Raw genomic sequence first — 27,588 nt, 5'->3', positions numbered from 1 at the left:
GCACACAGGAGTTTCCATGCATATGGTTACACATTTGCTTGTATTGACACACAAAGTTCACGTGGTCGTTTCTAAGGAGATGTCAACACTGCAAAACAGATGAGGACACACACGTCTGAAATTTAATGTGTTCACCACTTCACTTCTTCCATCCGACGTCACGCCCACAGAAAACCCACAAATAAACAGCTGCATGCAGACAATACAGTAAGAGATGATCCTGTTTATTATCTAAATTCATTTATATACACTACAATACAAATAAGAATGTAAGTAGTTTCTGTAGTAAAACAGGTCTTGAAAAAAGGGAAGTTAAAAAAATAGGTTTGTCTGTTTCCTTACACATTAATACCTATTAATACATAAAAGGTTACTTTTTCTGGAAAAATCCAATCCCATACACCAAAACCCGGAGAATGTACAAAACATACGAAAAATAAAAGAATATTAGATTCTGCTTCCATTCACAAAGACATATGTTTTCTGTACACTAGCAAAATACATTCATAGTAACTAAAATCTGCTTTACATCAGCAGCTTGTATCTCAAAGTCACAGAAGACCAGCCTGTCAGGAAAACTGTCCTTTGATGCGTAACATCAGCAGCACTTCAAGAAGAGTGTCCTCACTGTCCTTGATTTACGTGTTTAGATGAGTCTTCCTTTGAGCCACAATGGCTGCCCAGAGTCGACACAGCATAGCGCCCCTGAAAATTACAAAAAAAAAACAATTTAGAATGAATCAGAAGAGTCGGAGACAGGATATCCCAAAGCATATAGGCATTTATTTTGGTACAACATATATTTGTGTTCAATGGTAGTTTATTTTAACGTTTTTATTTACAGTTTATTTTCATTATTAATTCTATAAAGTCTTTTAGACAATTATTTATATTGAATCAATATATCTCTCTCTACCATTTGTATCTCTCTCACAAAGAGAGATGCAAATGTCATTAATTGCTGCTTTGCACTGTCCACCTTTGCTCCCAACAAACCTACCTCAGGGCATATAGTCACTTTTTCTCCCATAATTGTACCTAAACAATCTTGAACTCCTTCCCAAAACCTCCTTACATCCAGGAATTTCCACAACATATTGTATGTATTACAGTTCCTTTCTTTCCACATCCATGCCAACACAGTTCTGACAACTGAGGGTTCATTTTATATTTTTTGTGTGGGTTTATGTATGTTCGGTGCAAGATCTTCTTCTGAATAATTTCATATCTCACGCATTTTGATAAATAATTTGTACGTTTTATTATATAGTTCCATTGTTCAGGTTATATTTGTTTTCCAAGATCTAGCTGCCATTGTTGTTTGACAATATCAATATCACTGCAAAAACAGAGAGAAGTAAGTGTATACAATTTAGATACCGTACCTCTGCCTATTTTAATCTCTCTAAATTTGTCATCCAGATCCTTATCTGATGTCACAGTAATACCCTGGGATATATATTTCTGTATTATTGTTTTAACCTGAATATACTGTACAAAAAACATGATTGGCTCAAATTATAGCCATATTGCATATGATTCCCCCTTCCCCACAATTTAATTCAATTTTCTAACATTATGTCTCTCCCATACATTATTGGTGAGAGTCTTCCCCCCCAGCCATGAATATTGGATTCCTCCATAATGGGCATGAGGGCAATGTTTCCACATTTATTGCACATTTCTTATGTATAATCTTTAGTATATCACATGAAAACTTCATAATAGGATTCCTAAGGCTTATATGTGGTTTCAGACAATACCATAGGGCAGATAACAATGTTTGTTTTTGAGCCTCAGCAATAATTAGTTTTTCCAGCCATATCCAGCATCCAGTCTCGTAACATTCCTGATAGGTCTATGGTATTGGATACCTACCATTTAAAGCCAAGTGAAATGCATATATGTTCGGTATTCCAAGTCCTCCTTTCTTTCTATATCTTACTAACTTGCTAAGTCTGATTTTGGGCTTTTTGTTCTGCCAGAGAAACATTGTAAATAGTTTTTCATTTCCTTGAACCAGGTCTCAGGACATTTCAGTTGTATTATGCCATCACGTACATTAGTCTGGGAAAAATATTCATTTTAATTATCTCTGCTCGACCCCACAAGGATAATGGGAATGTGCCCCATCCAGACAGGTCCTCTTTAATTATTTTTTATCAATTCAGGTCCATTTATGTTAACAATGTTCTCAATTATGGAGATTATATTAATTCCCAAATATTTTAATCCTTCCTTCTTCCACATTATCTGGGTTGCATCAATACATGTTGGGGAGGTCATACAGTATAATGGTGCTGCTTCGCTTTTATTCCAGTTTACCTTATATCCTGAAAAGCTACTAAACTCATTTAGGAGCTTGAGTAAATATTTTAAAGAATTTTCTGGTTTCAACAAAGTTAGCAAAATATCTTCCGTAAATAAACACAAACACAAAGATTATAGGGGAAACTGGACAGCCTTGTCGAGTAGATCTTGTTAGCTCAAGAGGTGAAGACATAATTCCATTAGTTTTAATCAAGGCTAAAGGTTTATAATACAGTGCTCCACTGCATGCAAACTGGATCAAAGCCATGTCTTTGTAAAATGTAAAACAGATATGGCCATTCTACCCTATCGAAAGCCTTTTCAGTACCCAAAACATTTGTTTTTAATTTTCTCAAAAATAATGTTAAATTCATATCTAACCAAGTAACTCTCATGTCTATCTATCTGTATCTATCAATGTATCCCTTACTATCAGACCAGTATGTTTTAGTCCTTACTAGCATGGAAAAGTGATATTTCTTTGCAGAATGGGCTTGGTCTTGTGTGGGGATCTGTGTTTAGTTGCTTGTGGGGCACCAGAAGGAGCTTGCCTGGGGCACTATAAAAAAAAACTGTTCCTGCTAGTGATGTATGATATGTTCCTGTTTTTGCATGAAATGATTATGTGAGGATGATGTGCAGAGGCAGCTCACCGTATTCCACAGTACACCAAGTCATTCCTGGAGGTCATGTTGAGGAGACAGTCCAAGGTGAACTCATGAAAGAGCAGCTAAAAAAACGAGAGCAAATAGGTGAGATTCACAGATAGCAGATGAGTAATGCTGGCATGCTTTGGCAATGCACCAAAAAAAAAAAAAAAAAAACAATCTTGAGCTGTGCTTACCTTATTGATGGTGTCTTGGTCCACAGGGACAGATTTGAGCCAGCAAACCAAACTCTTAGTCTCTGCGTTAGAGTGTTTATTTGAATTCAACTTGTTCTCTGTAATGTAGAAATTGGACCACAGTAAGATTGTGTCTAACCTTACAGCCTACTATAATATTTTTTGGCTTTGCAACCAGACTGTATAATCATTATTCAAACTTCCAAGTCAAGTTTGGGCGCATTAGCTGCTGATCTGCAGGCAACGCCTAAGATGGAAACCAGTACAGGCAGAAACATGCCTGAAAAAGAGGGCGTGGTAGGGACTGGCTGCCGCAGGAGTGAAGAAACAGTCATGATGATCACCAAGAGGGCTTGGTCCTCTGACGTCATACTGTTTATACAGCATCATTGTTTATCATCAGAGTAAGCTTCTATGGACCGAATAGCGTTTTAAATTACTTTCAAAACACAATTTTTTATGTGAGGAAGGCCTATAGATCTTATATTTGATGTGCACCTAACTATCAATCGACTGTAATTTGGATATGTAAAAGAAATGTATGTGGGCAGGACACCAAAACTGGCTCTAGCCCAGGGCTCCACATCTCCCCGAACTTAGCCCTGTTAAAATTAATTGTTAAAATTAATTTGACTCCATCCTGTAAAATGACATCCTGCACATGTGCAAATCAATTTAAAATAAATTCACCAGCCACTGACTATGGTCACACTGCTAGTATCAATCTAAAAGTATCAGTCACTGCAATCATAACGACTTTACCTTCGATGATGAACGTTTTCCTCAGTTCATCTATCTGCTCCTGTTTCTGCTGGAAAGAGTTTCTCAGCACCTCCTGGTACTCTAGCTCCTTTTCACTCAGCTCATTCAGCAGTCTAAAACATGAAACAAAAAGCCATCAGCCCCTCAGCAGAAAACTCGCACAATTTAAAATGTTCTTCTTCTCTGCTAAACAGGATGGCTCCTGTAAGGTTTTTGTTATTTTAAACAGCAAAACTGCAGTTATACTATATTATAGACAGTATATAAGGGCAGAAACCAGTCATTATGAATGCTTTATAAAGAGAATATAAATAGCAGGCATCGATTACATTTTAATCACAAAAGTGAAGGAAGCTTAAAGATACCTCCTGGTCTCTACTCTCATGTCTATCAGTTTCTCGCTGAGCGGACAGTTCCTGTTGTGGAAGACCTCGGTCGGGGAGTTGAGGCCAGCCGTGGTCCTGTTCTTATTCCCAGTTCCTGCCTGCTGAGTGTCTGTTGGCGCCCCCCGTTGGTCAGGGACAAGGACTACAGGAGTTTCAGGGTCAACAGGCTGCTCCTCAGGGATGCTGTCCTCCAACTCAAATGAAGACTGCAGATGGAGTTTCAGCTCTATGATCAAAAGTGAAAACACACGAGAGGAAATTCATCAGTCCAAAGCATCCATGTCCTAAATGTCCATGGCTCTAAGAGACTGGATGTTTCTGTCAAGTAAACCAATCCCAAGTAAGCCAGTAGGAGATGATGTGAGCATCCTAACATGGTGGTTCATTCGGCTAAATGAATGTGACATAATCACAATGATCCTAATAAAAAACTTTTTTTTATTTAACCAGGCATGAAATCTCACCATTCCGCTTTTATTTCTGCCATAAACAAGAGATTTTCACACAAAGTGTGTGCTAAAAGTACTGAAAATTCACAAAATATCAACAGTGACAAAGATCAGCTTGAGAGCAGCTAAGTAAAACTGGCCTCTGTGTCACGTCCTATTTATACCCCAGAACAGGCGCAATGTCATAGATTCGTAATTAAAAGTTTCTATACACTGATCATCTTAAAAATTTTGAGTTTGAGGTAAAACATTTATTTTTATAATACTTAGGACTTTAAATAACTGAAATTATTGTTTGACATGGGATTTTGAACCCAATTGAATAAATGTACTCACATTAAAGATTGGATTTTCTACATTTTTCAGTGTGAGATTATGCTACTACAACTAAAAGATGAGTTTACTTGGGCGACTGTGGATCAGTGGCAGGAGTATTTATCTTGCAACTGGAAAATGGTGGGTTAGATTCTAGCTCCCCTCACGACATGACAATATGCCAATTAACTCTAGGTTCCTTACAATCTGAACATTGATGCGTGAGTGTGAAGATTTAGCGCAGCTGGGTAAAAAGGACTCGTTGTCTAGAAGCACTTTGAGTCCTCAGCGTGACTAAAAATGCACTATTCAGGTTTTCTTCGCACTAGTGTCCTTTATTGAACAGTAATTTGACAGGAGAGATGGTGAAGAAAGAAGGGGAAGGCATAAAGCAAATGGCCAGAGATTGGAAATCAAACCCAGGACAAACACATCAAGCACTATAGCCTCTGCACAAGGTGTGCCTGCTCTAGCAGCAGAGCCACCCAGCGCCCCCAGTTCAATCTGTTTTAAAGATTTTTAAAACATGCTTACCAGGGCTACCAATATATGTGTATGTAGTTGCTGTTGTATAAATACTGTTATGGAAATTTTGTGTCCAAGAGTCCTCTACCTGGCAGCAGGACAGTTATAGCATCCTGCACGGCCTGTCTCAGCAGATTGTCTAGAGCAAACATCCAATGAGGTTTCACCCGTTGTTGCTTCAGCACCTTCTTCACCTACACACAGACCAAATGGTTAAATATGAGTTTAAGAAGGCTCACTTTGAAGGGTACCTTTGTTGCATATACAAGCAGAAAAAGTGACTTACTGCATCCTGGAAGTTAAAGAGCACTGCCTGCAGGCTGTTCAAAGGTATTGCTGCTGCCACCAGAGTTGAGCGCAGCTCTAGAAGGCCATTGGCAAGGTGCTTTCTGCTTGGCGAGCGGATGTTTTCACGCAGGCAGGTAATAAGTGCAATAATGTGGTCCTCACTAAGTGACGATCCGTCATCGAACTTTTAAAGGAGAAGAGAAACACTCAAACATAAGGATACACTATTTCTATTGTTCCTAAAAAAAACATATGTATAACTCAAAAACAAGACAAGAGCTCTTTAATAATTACACACCTAAACATGCACTAAAATAGCTAGATACATGTCCACATCCTTAAACTAATAGTTTACTGAAGCACCTTTTGATCCAGTTTTATTATCTGGTCATGTTGAGTTCACAAATGCCATCAATTATAGTGAATCTGGTCAAATAAAAAATAATGTTCAACTGTCCAAGTAAGATTTCTCCAACATTTTTTCATTTGCATCTGTTTGCTGAAGCTATAGTTTGCAGAAAGGGATTTAAATGTATAAACGAATCTTTCAGGAGAAGGGCAGAAACAATCCTACAGCATTATGGGTTTGCCATGACACAGTAAAAACAGACATCAAATAGTGGGGAAAACATGGGAAACAATAACATTACAAAAAGTGGACATAGACAAGATGGAGAATAGTCAGGGAGGCTGTCAAGAAGCCAACAGCATCACTGGAACTACCGGAATTACTGCTTAGTGCTGGGTTTGTTCTAAATGTGATGAATGAATAAGGTTGTGAGAGAAAGCATTTTCTGCCAAAGGACACATTCAGGACTAGCTCAAATCTTCCAAACCCTCATGGGAGAATGTTTTATAGTCTGACATTACCAAACCTTTGGGCCAGAATTCCAAAAGATATGTTTAGGACAGAAACAGTAATTTTCATCAGCAAAAAAAAAAAACCACCGTAGGGCACGTGGGTGGCACCATCAGACTCTACATTTACTTATCTTCTGATGGAACAGAGGATTTTTTTCAAGATCAATGAATTTACAACAAATACCAATCAGCTTTGATCCATAACCTTCAGGAATATATGAAAATATATGTAATATTTCAGTATTACAGTAAGTGTAGGCATACATCCAAAATAAATAAAAGAATGACTTCAACAGAAGAAAATAAACATTATGGAATGATCCAGCCAGTCCAGAACTAAACCTGACAGAAAATCTGTGAAGTCACCAAATGAGGGAGAACAGATGTCCTCACAGTCCAATAGATTTGGAGAACGTTTGCCTGGTAGAGTGGCCAAATATTGCAAAGTCAAGACAGGGCATGCTGTAAAACCCATAATAATAAAGACTTAATGGTAAAATTTAAACAAAAGGTGCTTCAATAAAGCATTAGTATAAAGGCTTACACACTCATGCAACTATTTCACTGCATTTTTATCTGTTTTAAAATGTGTCCTGAAACAGGTTTGTTTGTTGTATGGGACATGCATCATAGTAAAAAGTTGTGTGCACAATTTATATATAAACTATATGAACTAAACTTGACAGAAAATCTGTGAAGTCACCAATCGAGGGGCTTTTTGACCTGCTGTTGGGAATTCTCTCCACACACCTGAGGTATAGACTCCTGTATATATGTGACGACATTAATGATGTACTCAGTGAGGACTCTGTGGAGTGTTGCTCTCCTCTCACTGTCCTTCCGCAGCATAAACAGGCCGATATTCTCCTCCGAAGAGACTGGACTGATCATGTCAGATGCAGAGTCATAAGGTGTTCTGTACAGCAAAATAAAGAAAAAAATCAGCTATTTAGAATAAAATTGTTGAAATAGTATGAAAATTACAGGATGACTGTTGTAAAACAAAAAACGTATAGGTTATTTCCGAAAGCAGAATCTATTTTTTTTCTTTTAGTAAAAAAAAAAAAAAAAAAAAAGGAGGAAGCTTGGCCTGAATTTAAAGCTGAAACCTAAATGCGGTTTGACGCTGATCCGGCTCAGCAATGAGGAACTGAGGAACACAAATAAGGTTAAGGCTTTGATTTTCTAGCTCAGCAACAATCTCACTTACGACAGGAAGCCGCTGGTGCAAGGGGGACTTTTTGAGATCTCTGCCACTCTGGTGGCAGACCAGTGCTTTCTCAAGTCCAGAGAAGAAGCCAGGTCAATCGAGCTTGTGTCCAAATCAGTGTCCTCCACGAGGATGGAGATGGGCACAGATAAACTGCGGTGATAGTCGGCTGCAAATCCCACAGAGGTTACATTTAAGGGCACTCACTAGTTTTCGCAAAAAAAACTGAAAAAATATTACACATAATACAAAGTTTGGGTAAACCCCGGCCAGAATTACCTGAATCTGTCAAGTCTGAGTCCTTTGGGGGTTTGGTCTTCTTCCTGGAGGATAACCTGAGGAAGGCATCGTTCAGTAGCTCTGCGGCGGTGGCTCTATCATCCGGTTTTGGCACAAAGCACTTCATGATGAAGCCCTTGGCCTCAACTGACATGCTCTCTGGAACCCTCGGGTGGATTTTAAACATGCCCACCTTCATGGGATAATCAGAGAATTAATAATTTTTGCAAAACATTTAAAACTATGGATTCTACAAATTTAGCTGATCTTCAGTCTGATTAAGATAAAGCTTTAAAGAGCTTAATTTTTTTTAATGTTTTGATGATTAGAAATATACAGACAATAAAACTAGATCACAAAGTTTTAAAATGATTTTTTTGTGCCCCTAGACCAAATGGAAAATCAGACCCAAATAGATAAATTAGAATAGTATTGAAAAGTTAATTTATTTCAGTAACTCGGGTCACTAAGTTATATACATTATGCAAATTACACACTGATGTTTTCAAGTTTTTGTTAATAATGATTTGCCGCTTACAGCTAATGAAAACCTGACATTAAAGATTAAAATATTACACCAGACCAATAAAAAAAACAGTAATTTAATACAGATATATGGGCTTACTGAAAAGTATGTAGAACCACAGTTAGCTACGTTTACAGTTAAGCTTTTAGATGTATTTCCACTCCAGCTTTTTGAACATCTAGGGGATTAAATGTCTGCACATTTTTCTTTGCAAAATCACTCAAGTCTTCCATAGATCCTCAACTGGATTTAGCTCTGAACTTTGACTTGGCCATTTTAACACAAGAATTTCCCTGACCCCCTTCCAACTTAATGTTTAGAGTTGTTGTCCTGCTGGGAGGTGAACCTCCACACAGTTGTAATTCTTTAATGGGCCTTTAAAACCTGTAATGGGATATCTGCTTAAGAGAAGCATTCCCACAGCTTGACGCTGCCACCACTATGTTTCACTGTTCGGATGTTGTGTTCAGGGTGTTGTGCCGTGTTAGTTTTCCCACACACAACAATTATGTAACCAAAAAGTTCAACGTTGTTCTCATCTGAGCAGAGCACCTTCTTCCACATGTTTTCTGTGTCCTTTACATAGCTTGTGGCAAACTGTAAAGAGGATGTCTTATGGCTTTCTTTTAACAATGGATTTCCTCTTGCTGGTCTTCCATAAAGTCTAGATTTGTGGAGTGCAGGGCTAATAGGATTTTAATTTACCAATTCTCCCAACTGAGCAATGGATCTCTGTAACTCCTCCAGCTCACCTTGCTCAGCCAGACAGTTTTAGTAGTCCTGTCCTGGTAGGTTTGCCATAATCTTTCCAGTTTGGACAATGGGTGGAACAATGAGATGGTTAAAGAATTGTGTCTATAGGACAAGCCTGCTGTAAACTTCTCCACAACTTTATCTCTGATGTTACTCTGAGGCGTTCATAGAACAACAGCATTTACTTGTGAAGTGGACCAAAATGCAGAGGCTTAGAAATAAATTGGTGAATGATCAATCAGTCAAACCTGAAGACCCTGAAGTCTGATATGAATAATAAACCTAGACTACCTAGATCTAACTAAAACTTAAAAAAAAAAAAAAAAAAAGGGTTTTTTAACACTTTTTAAGTCATTAAATAAATATACAAATGTCCAACCCTGCCAAGAAAATAAATTGTCCAAAATGTTCAGTAAATAAAAATAAAAGTAAGAAAAAATTAAACATATAAAAGCAAATCAGAAGAAAAAAAAAAAAAAAACTAATTCAAATGTAAAAAGAAAAAAAAACAAATTGAGCGCTCTGTTAGAAATTATACCGGTTTCATTTACGTCAAGATTCATTAATAAATGCTTAGCCTGGCTTGTTTTGTTCTCATGTTAAACCCCTGAGGGCAGGAGGGAGCTAGAGACTAGCTGCACTGATATTCAAGGCAGAACAACATGTTATAAATAACATGTCAAACACTGAACATCAATGTGTGCACTACGATAAAACGGAGGTAATTATGTGCTGCAAAGCAAATGCTTCATATATTGATTAAACAGGTTTAGATTGTTACTCTGACAACATCAGAAAAAAAGCATCTGTACTGAAGACTTCCTAAAGGAAAAGTTGCTGTTGTAGGAAGTGTGTATGGTAAACATGAGAGGACAAGCAGCAGCCCTGGGAAAACTGAAATAGGCTGACGTTGTTGGGTGTAAAGCCAGGAGAAAGCAACAGCTTTCTTCAGCAATTTACAAATCTAAAAATACTACATATAACTTAAAATTGTTCTTTTTTTAAGTCTGCATAACAATCTATTACGATTAAACCTCAACAAAATTCCAAGTGTTTGTTATTTACCTTAAACATGGCTGCCTGAGGATTTCCCAGCTCATGAAAGGGAGGCTTGCCTGTTGCCATTTCTATGATAGTGCACCCCAGGGACCAGATATCAGCAGGCTTCCCATAACCTCGAGGTCCTTGGTCTATAATCTCTGGAGCCATGTACTGAAGTGTCCCTTTAAAAAAAAAAAAGGCCAGTGATTAAATCTCTTTAACCAATTCTCACAGACAACCATAAATACAAACCCCATGATGTTTTTATATTTAGCACAATAATCATATTCTTACCTGTAAACGTTTCGGTGCAGGGATTGATTCCTGCTAACCGCTTGGATGTCCCAAAATCAGAGATCTTTAACACGCCACTGTAGGTGTTGATGAGCACGTTATCCCCCTGCAGCACAGGCACAATAACTTATTATAGGGGACAGACAACACTCCAGAAGGCAGATGTGTTGTTAGGATCCTGAAAGATTGGGGGTTTAGTTCAGCTGAGAAATAGTCACATTTTCAAATGACAGAGACATAATTCTTTTTAAAATATATTATCAAAATAATATATTAGATGTTGCACCAGTTCTACCAGTTTGGCAATACTGACTTTTTCAATGGATGTCAATAAAACAAAGAATGTGTACAATCCTATTTTTATTTTATTTTATTGATTTTTTTTAACAGTTAATAAAAAAAGATACACACAGAAACATACGCTGTCAAAGTCAGATATAACAGAGCCGGACAGAACTCAAAACCTCGCAGCCAAAGCCTAAAGAAAAGCTTTGCAAGACCTTCACTTTAACATGGGGTGTCCAACGTCTGGTCCGAGGATTATTTGCGTCCCTAAGAAATATTTTGTGTGGCCCCTGACTAAATCAAATAGAAAACATTCGGTGTCATACAAATTATGGGTTTCATTTTGATTTCATATAAATAGAACCCAAAATTAACCAACTTTTAAATAAAAGAAAACTTGATTTATTAAACTTGGCTAAATACAGCAGCATTCAAAAACTTTAGGAAATTGTACGGCTTTTTCTTAAATAATGAAAACGCGCAAGACCCTTTTAATAGTCTGGATCTAAAATGACAGCTTTGTTTTATTAAAACATTAAATGTTCAGATTACTGTTAAGAAGGTAGAATAAAAAATCATTATTTTTGAAAAAAAAAAAAACAAAGAAACCTTTTTGTGGCCTGCAATTACTTTCAACCTGACGGTTTTGGCATGCTCAGTAAAACGTTTGGACACAACACTGCTTCAACTGTAAGAAAGCCTAACTCATTACAAGGAGAGAAAAAAACATTATTAAAGGTAATTAAAAATATACACATTTTTTCTTTTTGTTAAAAAAAAAAGACGCTATTTTATTTTGTTGGGCTTTTTTGTTTAATATTTTGCAGAGGAAGCAGCTCAACTCAGCTGTTACTGCAGAAACCAGAGGCAACCTTTTAACCTTTACGAGTCTCAGCATCACTTTTCTGACTTAGAGAAAAACCTTCTAATAACTAATAACTTCCAGTCCATAGTTTGAGGTTTTGTGAAGCAGGTCCTGATTGTATATTATTTAGAAGAAATGCAAACAAATAAACATATAGAAATCTGTGGTATTTTAGGGTTTTAATGCAAGTTTAATATAAATACATATTTGAACTACTTCCTTCAGGAGATCCAGGGCTCAAAATACATACAGCGCTTCAGCCCTGAATGTCCAGCCCAAGTGATGATTATGGCACAAAGTAAGTTGAAGAAAAAGACTGTTCACCTTAATGTCTCTGTGGACAATCTGGTTGTCATGAAGGTACTTTAGTCCCTCGAGGACCTGTTTGGTGTAGAAGATGATGGTAGCTTCGTTGTCCTTCAGAGGACCCCATTTGGAGCGCAGGAGAGACGATAGACTTCCTGATAAAGTGGAAAATGTAATATTTGGTCTACCACACAGGCTTTGAAGAGCGGAACTGAATTTTATGTATTTTAATGCTTCTATTTAAAACTCTCAACTCTTAAACTCTCAAAAATATTTAAATTGTTCTTGTGTCCACTGGCACAGGTATGATGTTTTGTTTTCTGTAATTAGTCATGTCACTGTCAGCAAGATATTATTAGAATTATTTAGAGCTTTAAAACCGGTTTTCTGTGAATGAGTATTTGTTCTTTTGAACACATTGTGTCCTTGATAGGCACCAATCTGTCAAAAGACCAGACATGAAGCTCGACTTAGAAGAAGCACGTGGCTCTGCATGTTCTGGAAATTCCCTCATATGAGGCAAGCCTCTTCGCCTCCAGATCTTTTATTGCATTAGCGTAATCTCAGACTGAAACATTTAAAAAAACAAAACAAACAAAAAGGTGATCAAAAATGATTGCTTAGAATGAATTAATCCCTTCAGACTTTTTTATTTACTACAACATATATGTACCTGAAGCATTTTAAACAGGGCATCTATCCATCCATCTATTGTCTACACCTGCTTATCCTTGCAGGGTCACGGGGGGGTGGGGGTGGGGGTGGGGGGGGGGGGCTGGTGTGCCTGTCTCCATCGGTCATAGGGTCAAGAGGTGAAGTACACCCTGGACAGGACAGGTTGTCAGTCCATCACAGGGCAACACAGAGACACACAACTATGCAAAGTAGACACTTACACCTAAAGCCAATTTTGAGAGACCAATTAACCCAACAGTTAACTGTGGGAGGAAGTACCTGGAGAGAACCCTTGCATGCACAGGGGAGAACAAGCAAACTCTACACAGAAATATCCACTGCTCCACCGTGCAGCACTTAGGGTATCTAATAACTTACTATCTTACCTAATTTTTTTTTTTTTTTTAAAGGCTCACTTCTCTTAGTGACTCTTGGAAATGGGAAAGACAAGAGAACATGTCATTCACGTAAATCAGTGTGTGGGGTGTGTCAGTCTCTATAGGTCAGGAAATGGCTTCAAGAAAAATTTCTAAATGTGTTCATATCTACATTCAGGGTGACTAACAAGGCACAAGGATATGTTAATACCTCTCACAGTAAGGAGGTCTTTGGGTCACCAAGTCTCCAAAATATCTATCCAGATTTTGACCGGTTGCTTGGGAGGGATGCCAGGACAAAGCCTCTTCTGCCCTACCATCACAAACCCAACCACTTGGAGTTTGGTAACTCAGCTGGGTGATTACCTGAAAGACTAAGGTTTAACATTTCTACAACACACATCCCAGGTGAGTTAGGCATCAAACCATAGATAAATCTGTGGAAAAGCACCTCATACCCACTGTTAGGTCTGGTGGAGGATCTGTGATGCTGTGGGTCTTCAATTACAATAAATGCCAGCTACATTGTTAAACTAATATGACCAAATTCACACAGGAAGGGTTCACCAGATACAAAATCAACATTTTTCATGACCATGCCAGTCCCTGGAACTGAATCCCATAGAAAAACATTGGGGTCAGCTAGAGACAAGAGAGCAAAAGAGATAACCCAAGACTGGAGATAGTGTGCAAAGAGGAATGGTAAAGATCCCTCTCTCTGTGTGCTCTAACCTTGTGAAATGTTACAAGAGAAGACTAAGTGCTGTCCAATTGGGAGAAGGAGATTGTACTAAGTATTGAAAGCAGAGGTGCCAATAAGGGATTTAGTGTGATTATTTCTTAACATGCCCACGTTAAGAAACTTGATTTTTCAAACATTTCCTCCTGAAATCATGCTGATGCAATAAAAGATTAATTTATTTTAAGGCTTTACACACACTGGAGTGCCAAAAGGTGTGGATATTGCTGTAAGAGAATTATAGTTTCAACTATGAGTTTGTACCTCCTGGTACTTCTTCCATGAAGATCTTGATGAAACCATCCTGACTGATGGAGCCAAGATACTGGACAATATTCCTGTGTTTGAGCCTTTTATGTAGGGCTATTTCCTCATGGAGCGGCTGCGAGTACCTGAAAAACACAAATGGGTTTCATTCATGCAATCAAGGAACATATTCATACAGAGGGATTAGGTGCTCAGAAAATTTATTTTAAAGCTTCTAAATATCCCAAAGATACATTTTTGATTTTACTTATTTTCGTGTACAATACTTATATCGCAATGTGATATGAAACTCTTACGTGCTGTCTTTTTCAGGAATCTCTTTGATGGCGATGCGGACTTGGTTGCTCAGGTCCCTACCAGCGTACACCACGCCATATGTCCCTTTACCAAGAACCACCCTGTCGCCATTCTCATTGGTCTCATAGATGAACTGAAACATGACAGACCGCGTCAATAACTGGAAAAAGCTGAATTGTGAGGAATTTCACAGGTAAGTAATGAAAGACGCAGTTCTAACAGTTTTTGACTCAAATTTGTGTTTTAACTATATGACACAGACACCACAGGGGTGGGAAAAGTTACACTGTGCTTTGAGTTTTCTGTTTTCCAAGAAACTTCTCCTGTTTTTCTTGTTTCACAGCCAGGACTAAAATAGAGAGCACACTGCGTCAGAGGGAAGAAATATGGACTGTGACTGACCTCAAGTATTCCTTGAGTTAGAAGTTGGGGTTCCTGAGTGTTTTCAGCCTGGTGCAGCAGAGAGTTGACCAACTCACAGAAACTAGTGGGAGAACATTGAGAGAGAAGGTACATAGGAATATATCTTAATAATGTAGTTCTTAATTTTATCTTTATTGGGTCTTCATGTGAAAGATGATCATAACCTCCATTTTAAAAAATTAGGCCAGTTAAGACGTGCATTCACTTGGAGCACCTAAATGTGACTTGTAGCATCAAAAGGAATATTTCTACATAAATATATAAAAAAAAAATGATTCTAGATAATAATAAAGTTCATCATTAGTTAATTTGCTTCTAAGAGGTAAACATCTGGCATTTTGAAACATTTGCATTTATGACTCCATTTATAGTTAAAATAAAGAAACGGTGTGCTAAATGTGCAGCAAATTCGTGAGATCAGCATGCATGGTTGTTATAGTTTTCTGTCAATACCATGACTCAGTCAAGATTAAGTTAAAACAACAAAACGCTTGACTATGTTTATGTACTATCTACATGTGAAGTCACATTATCCGCTGTCAGGTTTAATTCACAGCAAAAGTATTTTTTACCCCTTGAGCTTTAATCACAGTTTTCACACAACAACCACAAATTTCATGGTGTTTTATTGGGGTTTCAGGTGCTAGCCCAGCAAAAACTAGAGCATGATTTTGAAATGCGAAATAAAAAAAAACAGAATGCATGGTTTTCAAATATTTTTAAAGAAAAACTAATCTGAAAAGTGTGGTTTGCATTTGTATTCAGCCTTGTTTACTTGGATACCACTAAAACTCCTATGCATCCAACTTCCTTCAGAAGCCTCTGAGTCCATCTGTTTGTAATCTCAGTATAAATGCAGCTGTTCTGTGAAGATCTCAGAGGTTTATCAGAGAACATTAGTGAACAAACTGCACCATGAAGATCAAGTAACACAGAAGACAGGCCACTAATAAAGTCATGGAGAAGTTTAAAGCACCTGTTTGATGTTGCCCAAAGCAACATAGGGACAACAAGCATTTCGGTTCAAAGAGACCAAAATAGAAATCTTCTTTTGCCTACATGCAACATGCTATGTGTGGTGAAAAACTACTGGTCCTTCTCAAAATATTAGCATATTGTGATAAAGTTCATTATTTTCCATAATGTCATGATGAAAATTTAACATTCATATATTTTAGATTCATTGCACACTAACTGAAATATTTCAGGTCTTTTATTGTCTTAATACGGATGATTTTGGCATACAGCTCATGAAAACCCAAAATTCCTATCTCACAAAATTAGCATATCATTAAAAGGGTCTCTAAACGAGCTATGAACCTAATCATCTGAATCAACGAGTTAACTCTAAACACCTGCAAAAGATTCCTGAGGCCTTTAAAACTCCCAGCCTGGTTCATCACTCAAAACCCCAATCATGGGTAAGACTGCCGACCTGACTGCTGTCCAGAAGGCCACTATTGACACCCTCAAGCAAGAGGGTAAGACACAGAAAGAAATTTCTGAACGAATAGGCTGTTCCCAGAGTGCTGTATCAAGGCACCTCAGTGGGAAGTCTGTGGGAAGGAAAAAGTGTGGCAGAAAATGCTGCACAACGAGAAGAGGTGACCGGACCCTGAGGAAGATTGTGGAGAAGGGCCGATTCCAGACCTTGGGGGACCTGCGGAAGCAGTGGACTGAGTCTGGAGTAGAAACATCCAGAGCCACCGTGCACAGGTGTGTGCAGGAAATGGGCTACAGGTGCCGCATTCCCTAGACCTGGGCTACAGAGAAGCAGCACTGGACTGTTGCTCAGTGGTCCAAAGTACTTTTTTTGGATGAAAGCAAATTCTGCATGTCATTCAGAAATCAAGGTGCCAGAGTCTGGAGGAAGACTGGGGAGAAGGAAATGCCAAATTGCCAGAAGTCCAGTGTCGAGTACCCACAGTCAGTGATGGTCCGGGGTGCCGTGTCAGCTGCTGGTGTTGGTCCACTGTGTTTTATCAAGGGCAGGGTCAATGCAGCTAGCTATCAGGAGATTTTGGAGCACTTCATGCTTCCATCTGCTGAAAAGCTTTATGGAGATGAAGATTTCATTTTTCAGCACGACCTGGCACCTGCTCACAGTGCCAAAACCACTGGTAAATGGTTTACTGACCATGGTATCACTGTGCTCAATTGGCCTGCCAACTCTCCTGACCTGAACCCCATAGAGAATCTGTGGGATATTGTGAAGAGAACGTTGAGAGACTCAAGACCCAACACTCTGGATGAGCTAAAGGCCGCTATCGAAGCATCCTGGGCCTCCATAAGACCTCAGCAGTGCCACAGGCTGATTGCCTCCATGCCACGCCGCATTGAAGCAGTCATTTCTGCAAAAGGATTCCCGACCAAGTATTGAGTGCATAACTGTACATGATTATTTGAAGGTTGACGTTTTTTGTATTAAAAACACTTTTCTTTTATTGGTCGGATGAAATATGCTAATTTTGTGAGATAGGAATTTTGGGTTTTCATGAGCTGTATGCTAAAATAATCCGTATTAAGACAATAAAAGACCTGAAATATTTCAGTTAGTGTGCAATGAATCTAAAATATATGAATGTTAAATTTTCATCATGACATTATGGAAAATAATGAACTTTATCACAATATGCTAATATTTTGAGAAGGACCTGTAACACTGCACATGACCCTAAACACATTGTTCCCATCATTGGTCAAAGGAAACATGAGTCAACCAAACTGATTTCATCACACTCATCTCTTCCAGTCATCACCCGTACTCAGTATTAGAACTGTCTCCTTATTATCCTCCTCAACTTTGTGCCAGTGGCTTTGTTTATTTGCACAGCCAGTTCAGGCAGTTTGACGGTAAGCAAGTCGTTCTTCGGCTCAAACACACAAGTTACTCACCCCTTACAGTGGATCTCTGATGGGAAGCAAAGCTGGAAGTCATCAGAGTTGTAGTGTACATACAGGAAGCAGCTCCGCTCATCGCTCTTTGATGCACTTTAGGGAAAATAGATACATAAAAATGTAGCTTATTTGCTAAATTAACATGAAAAAATGTATTTCTGCTGATATGTTACTACAGACGAAAATAACCAGCTTTTGGTAAATTATTCGCTGCCTTTTTGGAGCAACTTTGAATTTTAAAGTAGTTTCAGGGCAAGTATGTTTAGCTCAAGTAGAAATCTCCCCACATAACCCTGAAATCTAATTAAATCCTTACCAGTCCAGGCAAATCGCTGCTTTATTAGCTCTAAGTGGCCTAAATTAGCACATAAGATAACGCTGAAGTGCACACTGCCATCTATCTGTAGTCCCAGGGGTATCAACAAATAAACAAGAAAGACGTCAACCCTGAAACAGGGTTGCCCTGATATTATGGGTCCCCCTGGCTAAAACACATCCAGCTGAAAGGGTGTTTGTGCATACTGCACTCTTTCTTACCTCACTCCTCGGATTGCAGTCGCTGGGAAAGTCCACTGGTGTAAGCCTTTCTGCAAAATCAATTACAAAAAAAGGAAAACATAGGATGAAAAAAAATCAGCTGGTTGGCTGACGCTACATGTTAGAAACCAGTTTTCACTTGCATGAACACACAGACGGAAGACAAAGCAAAGAGGCGTGTGGAATATTTGGCGGGATAAAAGTCATATTTTCCCTCATGCAATAATTAAACATTCACCTGAACATTTAAGTTATGCCTTGGTTAACACATCAGTGCATATTCTATATTCTGCGCTGATGTATTTGCAAAGACAAAGACACATGAGGCAGCAGAGGGAGCACAAACCTTCAAAGGTGTGACATGTTGCAACTGAACAGTGCGACTCTCGTCCTCCTCGCTGATGCTCACGATAGACGGCTGGAAGACTTTACTGGGCTCCAGAATGAGCACCTGAAACACAAATTCAAACTCAATGAACAGTCAACATTAATTAATTATAGGCTTTAATGTAACGAGAAAATCTCTTGTTTGTTGGATTCACATCCCTGAGATCTTTTCACCCCTGATATTTTTCCATACGTTCCAACTACTTCTGCAGGGTTTGTGCCATTTTAACTATTCAAATATCGAACATCTTAAGTTCATTCGCACTCAACAGTAATGGCTATAATTTCTGATATTTATTACTAAACTTTAAAAAAATATTTAGTTGGTTTTTTTTTTTTAAACAAACCCTATAGAAATAATTGAGATAGTCTCATTGATCATTGTTTCACCTTACTTTCAGCTAGAGAGCCCATTCAAACCTTAAATAGGTCACAAGACAATGGGCTAATACTACATAATTCCTTGTTTTAATATCTTTTACCCTTTTCTTATAAAATCCCAGTTTGAATTTTAGGAAACGTTGTTCCAATATTCCTGCTTTTTGCCTAAAGCTTTCAGCATCACCCCCTCTACTGCCAGACTAAGGAATTTGGACTGCATGCTTCAGAAGAAAGAAAATCTCTCCATTGTGGTGAAAGTGATAACAATAAGGTTTTTACTAATATAAACCGCTGTTAATATAACTGATAGTGTAAGCTACATTTAGCTAACATGCTTTTCTCTTTGCCAACAACTAAAACTACTTTTAGCAAATTGGGTCGAGATACTCGGCCTCCTTTGATCACAGCTTTCTCAGTGGTTTTCTGCTCCAGTTTTAGCATCTACCATCCAGAAACCATCTAATGCAATTCTTCAACATGTTGTTGACAATAAGTGGCCTTCAAGAAGCATTTCAGCATCAGATCAGCTTCTCCAGCAGATCATTTTAGCTCTCTGCATTCACAGTGTGTTTCTGGAGGAAAGGATAATTTGTTAAGATTAGGATCTGAAGAGAGGTGTCAGATAACTTCCAGAGGAAATGAGCTTTTTCTGCTTTTTATTGTCCACATGTGATCCAGCACCATCCACACTTACTAGCACTACTGTTGACGGCTGGTTAAAGCTTCAAAATAGTCAAATCATTTATTGCAGCACCATGATCTTACAAGAATATTTATGTAAATTGATTTAGAGAGAAAAAAAATCCTACGATAAATGTTTTTTACCCAGTGGTGCAACAATTATTGGAACACCTGGTGTTAAAATTTTCGCAACCCTCTTTTGCCAACATAATAGCACCTATTTCACTCCTATTGCATTTCCCAGTCTTAGAATGATCTTTGTCAATCCTTCTTGTACAATCTCTCCAGATCATCCAGATTCCTGGGTCTTCTCATATGCCATTTTCTCTTCAGATCACCCTGCAGGTTCAGATAAGTTAAGATTTAGGTCTGGGAACTGAGATGACTATTGAAGAAGGTTGATTTTGTGACCAATTTCTGTGTTGATTTGACAATATATTTGTTATTATTGTCGTGTTAAAATGTCCATTTTCAGGGTTAAAGAAATAAAATAAAAGTTTTTTTTTTATCTTCTGGAATTTAAAAGAGGTTACGATGGCATCAACTCTAAGGCTTCCAGAACCTTTAGGATAAAAAACTGATCTCCACCATCTCACATCCTCCACTCAAGTTTTTTTCTTTTACACCTGAAGTATTTGTTACCAAAAAGTTTACACTTGCTTTAGCAAACTCATGCCTCCCGAAATAACATGCTGGAATGCAGACTGCTTCAGACTGGAGACTTGGAGACCACAAGATCTTACTTTTTGCTACAGTTCTTTAACAGGGAGCTTTTACATTATTGCTCTGACCATGGATAGACAGATTATGGCATGTAGCTATTATCTTGCAGCTCTTTTCTTACTTACGAAGATCAACACACATCTGGCTTACTTTAAAAGACATGCTTTCTTGTCTTTCCCATTTTGAGGAGATACTGGCCTTTGTGTCACGCCACATTTATACCCCACGGTTAACCTATTAGGTGTTCCTAAACACTCTGATCAACGTAAAAAGTAAAGTGTACATAAATTAAAAAGCTTTAGATATGTTTATTTCATAGACATTATTAGGAGTCTCAATAAGTGCAGTGATGTTTACTTTTAATTCCATAAAAATTGTTATTAAAACAAAATTAAAGGCTGCATTTTCCCAGATGTTCATGTGAGATGATATCTACTGCAATAAAAATTTTATTTATTTTAAGGGTTTTTACACATCTTTGCGATGTATGCCAGTATGTATAGAGGTGTTGTTTGTATTCTCTTACTGGGCAGCGGTTTGTCCAGACAGTGGGTCTGCAGGATTGCAGAAGCAGCTCCATCCAGAAGTCCATCGTATCCTGTTTGGGCGACTGCACCTCAGGCGCCTTGACAAACTGGTGGTACAGGATGTACGTCTCCATAATGGATGCCAGATACCTGAAAGAAACACACAATAATGATTGGTCAACATGGAGGTACAGCTAATGTTTGCTAAACACTTTGTGCTTCTCACCAAACAGGAGCCTTGAGTCTGTAGAGCTTCTCAGAAGCTTCTATGACTTTCCTGAACTCTTTAGCGAGGATGTTGGCTCCGAGGTAGAAACCTACATCCCAGTAGTCCGTCATCTTCTCCAAACTGCCCTTTCTGCCGAGCAGTGCGCTTATAGTAACACCTAAATATTACAACACCACCAACCAAACCATATTACCAATATATCAACAGTGCTGTTCCTATGCACAACTACAAACTCATGCATCATCCAAGCAGACAGTGATTGTTATCAGAGTACCGTGTAAAAGTTTCAAACCACTTTCATTTCTTCACTTTCTTAAAACACGTTCAAAAGAAAACAAAATCTGATATAGGCTACTGTTTATACATCATATCCTTTTTTTCTTATGTAGAAACTGTGAGTCATTTATGACACTAATTGTGCATGAAGAAAACACAAAAAAGTCCTGATATTCTTAAAGATGATTATCTTTGCACCTATTTTGCGCAGCCCAATAGAAGTCTCAAATTCATGTCCAGCTGCCATGAGGAGGACCACGCTGTTGATCCCAGAGTGGAGGGTTGGCTCTGCTTCAAACGCTTTTCCATACCTGGGGAAGCACAAAAACATTTTCTAAAGTCAAGCAGGGAGTATACATTATACCAGGGAAGCACTGAAAATGCAAACTTTGAATCGCATCTCATTGGGATTGTTTGCAGGTGGAGTTCAAGAAATTAGAAAATCATTGCAAATTTAGTTCAGTAATTCAATACATAAAAAGAAAATTATATATTTTACAAATTTATTACACAATGATATATTTGAAGTGATTTTTATTCTGGTGGTTATGGATACAGCTATCGATAACTCAAAATTAATTTAGTCTGAGGTTAAAAATATTACAGGAGATCAGGTAAAAGGATCTTTAATACAGAAATTCCACAGTACTAAAAATATGTCAATACTTTTACCAGGGTGTCACTCTTCATACTGCATCCATGTGATGCAGTATGAAGAGTGACATCCTGGTCATTAAAACAAGTCGTTTTTAGTGCTTTTGTGAGTGTTTGCAGGTGTCCCTCAATTTTCCAGCACTCTGTAAAGCCAGCTTCTTGAGTAATGATCTTTTGTGACTTATCCTCCTTGTGGAGGATGTTAATAACTATCTGCTGGACAACTGTCAAGTGAGAAGATCTCCCTGTGATTGTACTGGTCATAACATAAAATGTTTCCATTAAAAAAATCCTGATTTAGGTCTAATGCTATAATTTCATCTTCTGAGTAACTGAATTTTCGGTTTTCATTAACTGTGAGCTATAATCATGCAAATTTCCAGAAATAAAAGCTTAAAATATATAACTCTGTGTTGTAATGAAATTTGTTTTTTATGCTTATTCTAATATACTCAGAAGCATCAGTATATGACCAGATGCACAAACACGCAAACTGGATGTACCAAAAGCAGGCCTGGTCTCTGCTAGATACGTCAGTGAAGCCCGAGCTCATGAACATGTCCTTGTAGATCCGTCCACACAGGCAGTAGAGGTCCGATGCCACCTTGTCTGCCGACTCCACAACGGGCAGGATTAACTTCAGAGCATTTACTCGATCGCAGGGATGATTCCTCCTAAAAACGAAACAATGGGATCATATTTGCAGCCAGGCAGCTATGGCTAAGTCCTTTAGAGGATTGGATGCAGACAAAGCCAATAAAAGTTACACACAAGGAATACAACAAAACACATGGGTGAAACCAGAGAGGAGGAGATTACAAATGTTTAATTATGTAGATTACACTAAGATGTGGGTACCTGTTTAGAGCAAATATATAATGAAACTTGATATTCTGGTGCCTTGCAGCCTGGCACATTGGCAGGTTGTTCAGAGTCTCCACCAGTTTGATCATGGCATTGTAATCCTAAGGAAAAGTAACAGTTAGAACAAAAATTATTGTTAAGCACATTTTTTTTGTCAATTGCATAGGAAATTTGGGCACAGCGTACTCAGAACATGTAAACTTTTCTATTACAGACCTTTTTATATTTTAGGACAGATATACAGTCAATGATAAATACAGGTCCTTCTCAAATTATTAGCATATTGTGATAAAGTTCATTATTTTCCATAATGTAATGATGAAAATTTAACATTCATATATTTTAGATTCATTGCACACTAACTGAAATATTTCAGGTCTTTTATTGTCTTAATACGGATGATTTTGGCATACAGCTCATGAAAACCCAAAATTCCTATCTCACAAAATTAGCATATTTCATCCGACCAATAAAAGAAAAGTGTTTTTAATACAAAAAACATCAACCTTCAAATAATCATGTACAGTTATGCACTCAATACTTGGTCGGGAATCCTTTGGCAGAAATGACTGCTTCAATGCGGCGTGGCATGGAGGCAATCAGCCTGTGGCACTGCTGAGGTCTTATGGAGGCCCAGGATGCTTCGATAGCGGCCTTTAGCTCATCCAGAGTGTTGGGTCTTGAGTCTCTCAACGTTCTCTTCACAATATCCCACAGATTCTCTATGGGGTTCAGGTCAGGAGAGTTGGCAGGCCAATTGAGCACAGTGATACCATGGTCAGTAAACCATTTACCAGTGGTTTTGGCACTGTGAGCAGGTGCCAGGTCGTGCTGAAAAATGAAATCTTCATCTCCATAAAGCTTTTCAGCAGATGGAAGCATGAAGTGCTCCAAAATCTCCTGATAGCTAGCTGCATTGACCCTGCCCTTGATAAAACACAGTGGACCAACACCAGCAGCTGACACGGCACCCCACACCATCACTGACTGTGGGTACTTGACATTGGACTTCTGGCATTTTGGCATTTCCTTCTCCCCAGTCTTCCTCCAGACTCTGGCACCTTGATTTCCGAATGACATGCAGAATTTGCTTTCATCCGAAAAAAGTACTTTGGACCACTGAGCAACAGTGCAACAGCTGCTTCTCTGTAGCCCAGGTCAGGCGCTTCTGCCGCTGTTTCTGGTTCAACAGTGGTTTGATCTGGGGAATGAGGCACCTGTAACCCATTTCCTGCACACGCCTGTGCACGGTGGCTCTGGATGTTTCTACTCCAGACTCAGTCCACTGCTTCCGCAGGTCCCCCAAGGTCTGGAATCGGCCCTTCTCCACAATCTTCCTCAGGGTCCGGTCACCTCTTCTCGTTGTGCAGTATTTTCTGCCACACTTTTTCCTTCCCACAGACTTCCCACTGAGGTGCCTTGATACATCACTCTGGGAACAGCCTATTCGTTCAGAAATTTCTTTCTGTGTCTTACCCTCTTGCTTGAGGGTGTCAATAGTGGCCTTCTGGACAGCAGTCAGGTCAGCAGTCTTACCCATGATTGGGGTTTTGAGTGATGAACCAGGCTGGGAGTTTTAAAGGCCTCAGGAATATTTTGCAGGTGTTTAGAGTTAACTCGTTGATTCAGATGATTAGGTTCATAGCTCGTTTAGAGACCCTTTTAATGATATGCTAATTTTGTGAGATAGGAATTTTGGGTTTTCATGAGCTGTATAGGACCTGTACATCTATTCACAGATCTTTTTTAAAGGAAACATTAGTGACCCTACTCAAGTTTATTCAAAATCAAACAAAACCATTTTTAATTTGTTCAAATGTGGCAAAACTGATGAAGAGATCACCTGAGCATCTCTGTAGGACAGCAGCAGGTTCATGACTATATCAGGCGTGAGCAGATCTATACTATCCAGGCGACTCTGGATGTGGTTCAGTTCCTCGCTCAGGGCTTTTCCACTGAATCGCTCTCGTGCCATCCGGATCTCATGCCTGAGCGACTCCCGGTAGTACTCGCTGTTGGCAAGGATACAAAATAAGGCTGACACCATTCCACTCTTTCAAAATCTTCAATAAACCCAAACAGGTGAAATTTGAAGTTTGGAAATGTTTCACTGACCTGGTCTGAATGTGCATGTTGTTCAACAGGTTCACCAGTCTATCCACCAGCGGGGTGAGAAGGGGGTCCAGCTGTAAACTGGGCTGCATCAGCTCCTTGATGCAGGTCATCATGGTGGTGTCACAGGCGAACACTTCGCCTTGAGGTGACACTACGTATGGGATGAAGGTATAACTCCCACACTGCTCCTAAACACACAACACAGGCTAAGAGAGCGATCATGGCTTTAGGCGACAGCTTTATGTCTGTGCCTGCCTGATGTCTTTTGATTGGAAAATATATGACCAAATTGTTCCAAGAACAGATAGAAGCCTTTAATAGATTACATTATAGTTACAATAAACACCAAAATATGAGATTATACTACTAAATAGTTGATTTAACAATTTTATACAACCAAAAAAAATTATTTTTATGTATATCTGACATATTAGAAATTCGAAGAGTCATCTCTTTCAGTGATTCAGTTCAAAAAACTGAACATGAAACTCATATTACAGATGTATTACTGAAACTCTTAAATCGAGTTTTCCTGGAAATCTAGAATATTATATAAGACCGATAAGACAAGGATTTTATATGCAGAAATGTTATGTTACACAATAATTGGAAAAACTGCTAATTTCATGAGGCGATGGTTCTGTAACTGGTGGGTTGCCAGTTTGAATCCTCTCTGTCTGTCTCAGTCGTTGTGTCCTTAGGCAAGGCATGAAGTGCTTATCGTGGTCAGAGGGGTCAGTGGCGCCGATTATATGGCAGCCTCACTTCTGGCAGTCTGCCCAAGGCAGCTGTGGCTACATGTAGCGCACCACTGTCAGCAAAGCTGAGGTGCTGATTTCATTTTCCCACAGGACTTGACACCTATGACTGTACTTAACTGGCAGCAATGCATTGATATAGAAATTCATGCAAAAAGAGTGCCGACTAAGTACTGAGTGCATGAAAAATATACTTTCATTCTTAGTAGGCTGACATATCTGTATGAAAAAGAATTGATTGTATTGTTCTTTTAATTTTCTGAGAAACTACTTTGGGTTTTTATTGGCTACAAACCAATAAAGCAATAGAATTACTTAAAATAAATAAACTTTCCCGTGGTATTCCGATTTACGGAGATGCACCAGCACCCTAAAACACAGACCAACCACACATTTTCTAGGAAAAGCTATTCACTTGTTTCGTAATGAACAAAATTGGATTTTGGACCCTCCAGAATCAGGACCATGGGTTAGCCAGTAAATAATAACACACACCCATTATAACCTAAATCATCCTGCACTCCATTAAATATGTCTTTGGCGTGTCTTGTATGACAGCCAACAGTGTTGTAATCTATCAAGGCTGCAGGACTAGTCAAAGTTTTACCCAGATTTTAAACAACATAGACGCATGCTACCTTAAGAGACTGCAGATCACTATCCTGCTTGTAACAATACAGGATAATGTTATTAGTCATACTGAAGCTCTCTCTCACTCCCAGATGGTAGAAAAGAGACGGCTGGCAGAAAGAATCGCTCATCTCCACCACTGCTACATCTGCAGAGAGATTGAACATGGAGGTTTACTGATCTGCACAATAACTTATTTTCTCCTCCATTCAGCATGCCTGCACTTCCCTGCATTGTAGAAACTGTCCAGGATGTCTGTGGTTCCCACTGATATTTCATCAAATGAAATGGTTCTCAGAGAGGCGTGCGCGTCTGCGCAGGCTTCCTTCAAACTTTTCAGTGACAAGTTCTCTGAGTGCGGCACAGACGCGTCCTCGCTGACAATATAAGCCACGGATACCGCTCGGGTCCGACTTCGCGGGGAAACGATCTGTTTACCCGAGCCGCCGCTGCTGGCAGTCAGCGCCAGCACCGAGGAGTCCTGCCACAAACTTCCAGCGGACACCCACACGGGATCCTTCCTCATTACTTCACGTAGGCTCATCCGCCTACGCTCCGTCGTGTACATTTTCCACCCGATTGCGCCGGAAACTTAGTGCATGACCTGGGTTTGGGAGTTTTGTGGTGAAAAAGTGAAGACACGATTGCTTGTTCCTGTGAACTCCCAGGTGCGCCGCCGCCTCCGCTTGTCCCACATCCCGACAAACACTCCCACAGTGCTCCTCTCCACAGGAACCGCCCTCCTCATCTGGTCTCCTCCCCTGCTCCTGAGACCGAAACTGTACAGGCGCTCCATGTTCAAAGAGTTGCGTGAATTTGCTACTTAAAACTGGCGTTCATTGAAATCAAGA

The 27,588-nt window shown here is 39.0% G+C and overlaps 1 protein-coding gene across 1 annotated transcript; it reads right to left on the bottom strand.

The window, feature by feature from the left end:
- Positions 1-208: 208 nt before the first annotated feature.
- si:ch211-1i11.3 (mitogen-activated protein kinase kinase kinase 5) lies at positions 209-27,588 on the bottom strand. The gene is made up of 28 exons (XM_047356116.1): positions 26,966-27,588; positions 26,746-26,885; positions 25,350-25,537; positions 25,078-25,246; positions 23,229-23,335; positions 22,874-23,044; positions 21,915-22,027; positions 21,438-21,597; positions 21,211-21,361; positions 18,859-18,963; positions 18,513-18,562; positions 17,973-18,068; positions 15,057-15,138; positions 14,654-14,787; positions 14,355-14,482; positions 12,318-12,454; positions 10,844-10,949; positions 10,574-10,731; positions 8,230-8,422; positions 7,951-8,119; positions 7,491-7,656; positions 5,878-6,063; positions 5,680-5,785; positions 4,282-4,528; positions 3,917-4,029; positions 3,155-3,252; positions 2,964-3,040; positions 209-705 (listed from the first exon to the last, which is right to left on the bottom strand). The coding sequence occupies exons 1-28, from the start codon at positions 27,303-27,305 to the stop codon at positions 639-641; spliced, it is 3,957 nt and encodes a 1,318-aa protein (XP_047212072.1). The 5' UTR covers positions 27,306-27,588; the 3' UTR covers positions 209-638.

This window comes from Girardinichthys multiradiatus, chromosome 3 (genome assembly GCF_021462225.1).
Source record: "Girardinichthys multiradiatus isolate DD_20200921_A chromosome 3, DD_fGirMul_XY1, whole genome shotgun sequence".
In the NCBI taxonomy this organism is placed as follows: domain Eukaryota; kingdom Metazoa; phylum Chordata; class Actinopteri; order Cyprinodontiformes; family Goodeidae; genus Girardinichthys; species Girardinichthys multiradiatus.
Note: the sequence above shows the minus strand (reverse complement) of the source record. Positions and strands in the feature narration are given on the sequence as shown.

Excerpts from the sequence above, each read along its gene's own strand:
- si:ch211-1i11.3 (XM_047356116.1), bottom strand. The coding sequence starts at position 27,305 with ATGTACACGACGGAGCGTAGGCGGATGAGCCTACGTGAAGTAATGAGG. Across the intron at positions 22,028-22,873 it reads AGAGACCAGGCCTGCTTTTG|GTATGGAAAAGCGTTTGAAG; the intron begins GTACATCCAGTT and ends GTGCTTCCCCAG. Across the intron at positions 21,362-21,437 it reads AGACTCAAGGCTCCTGTTTG|GTATCTGGCATCCATTATGG; the intron begins GTGAGAAGCACA and ends TGTTTCTTTCAG.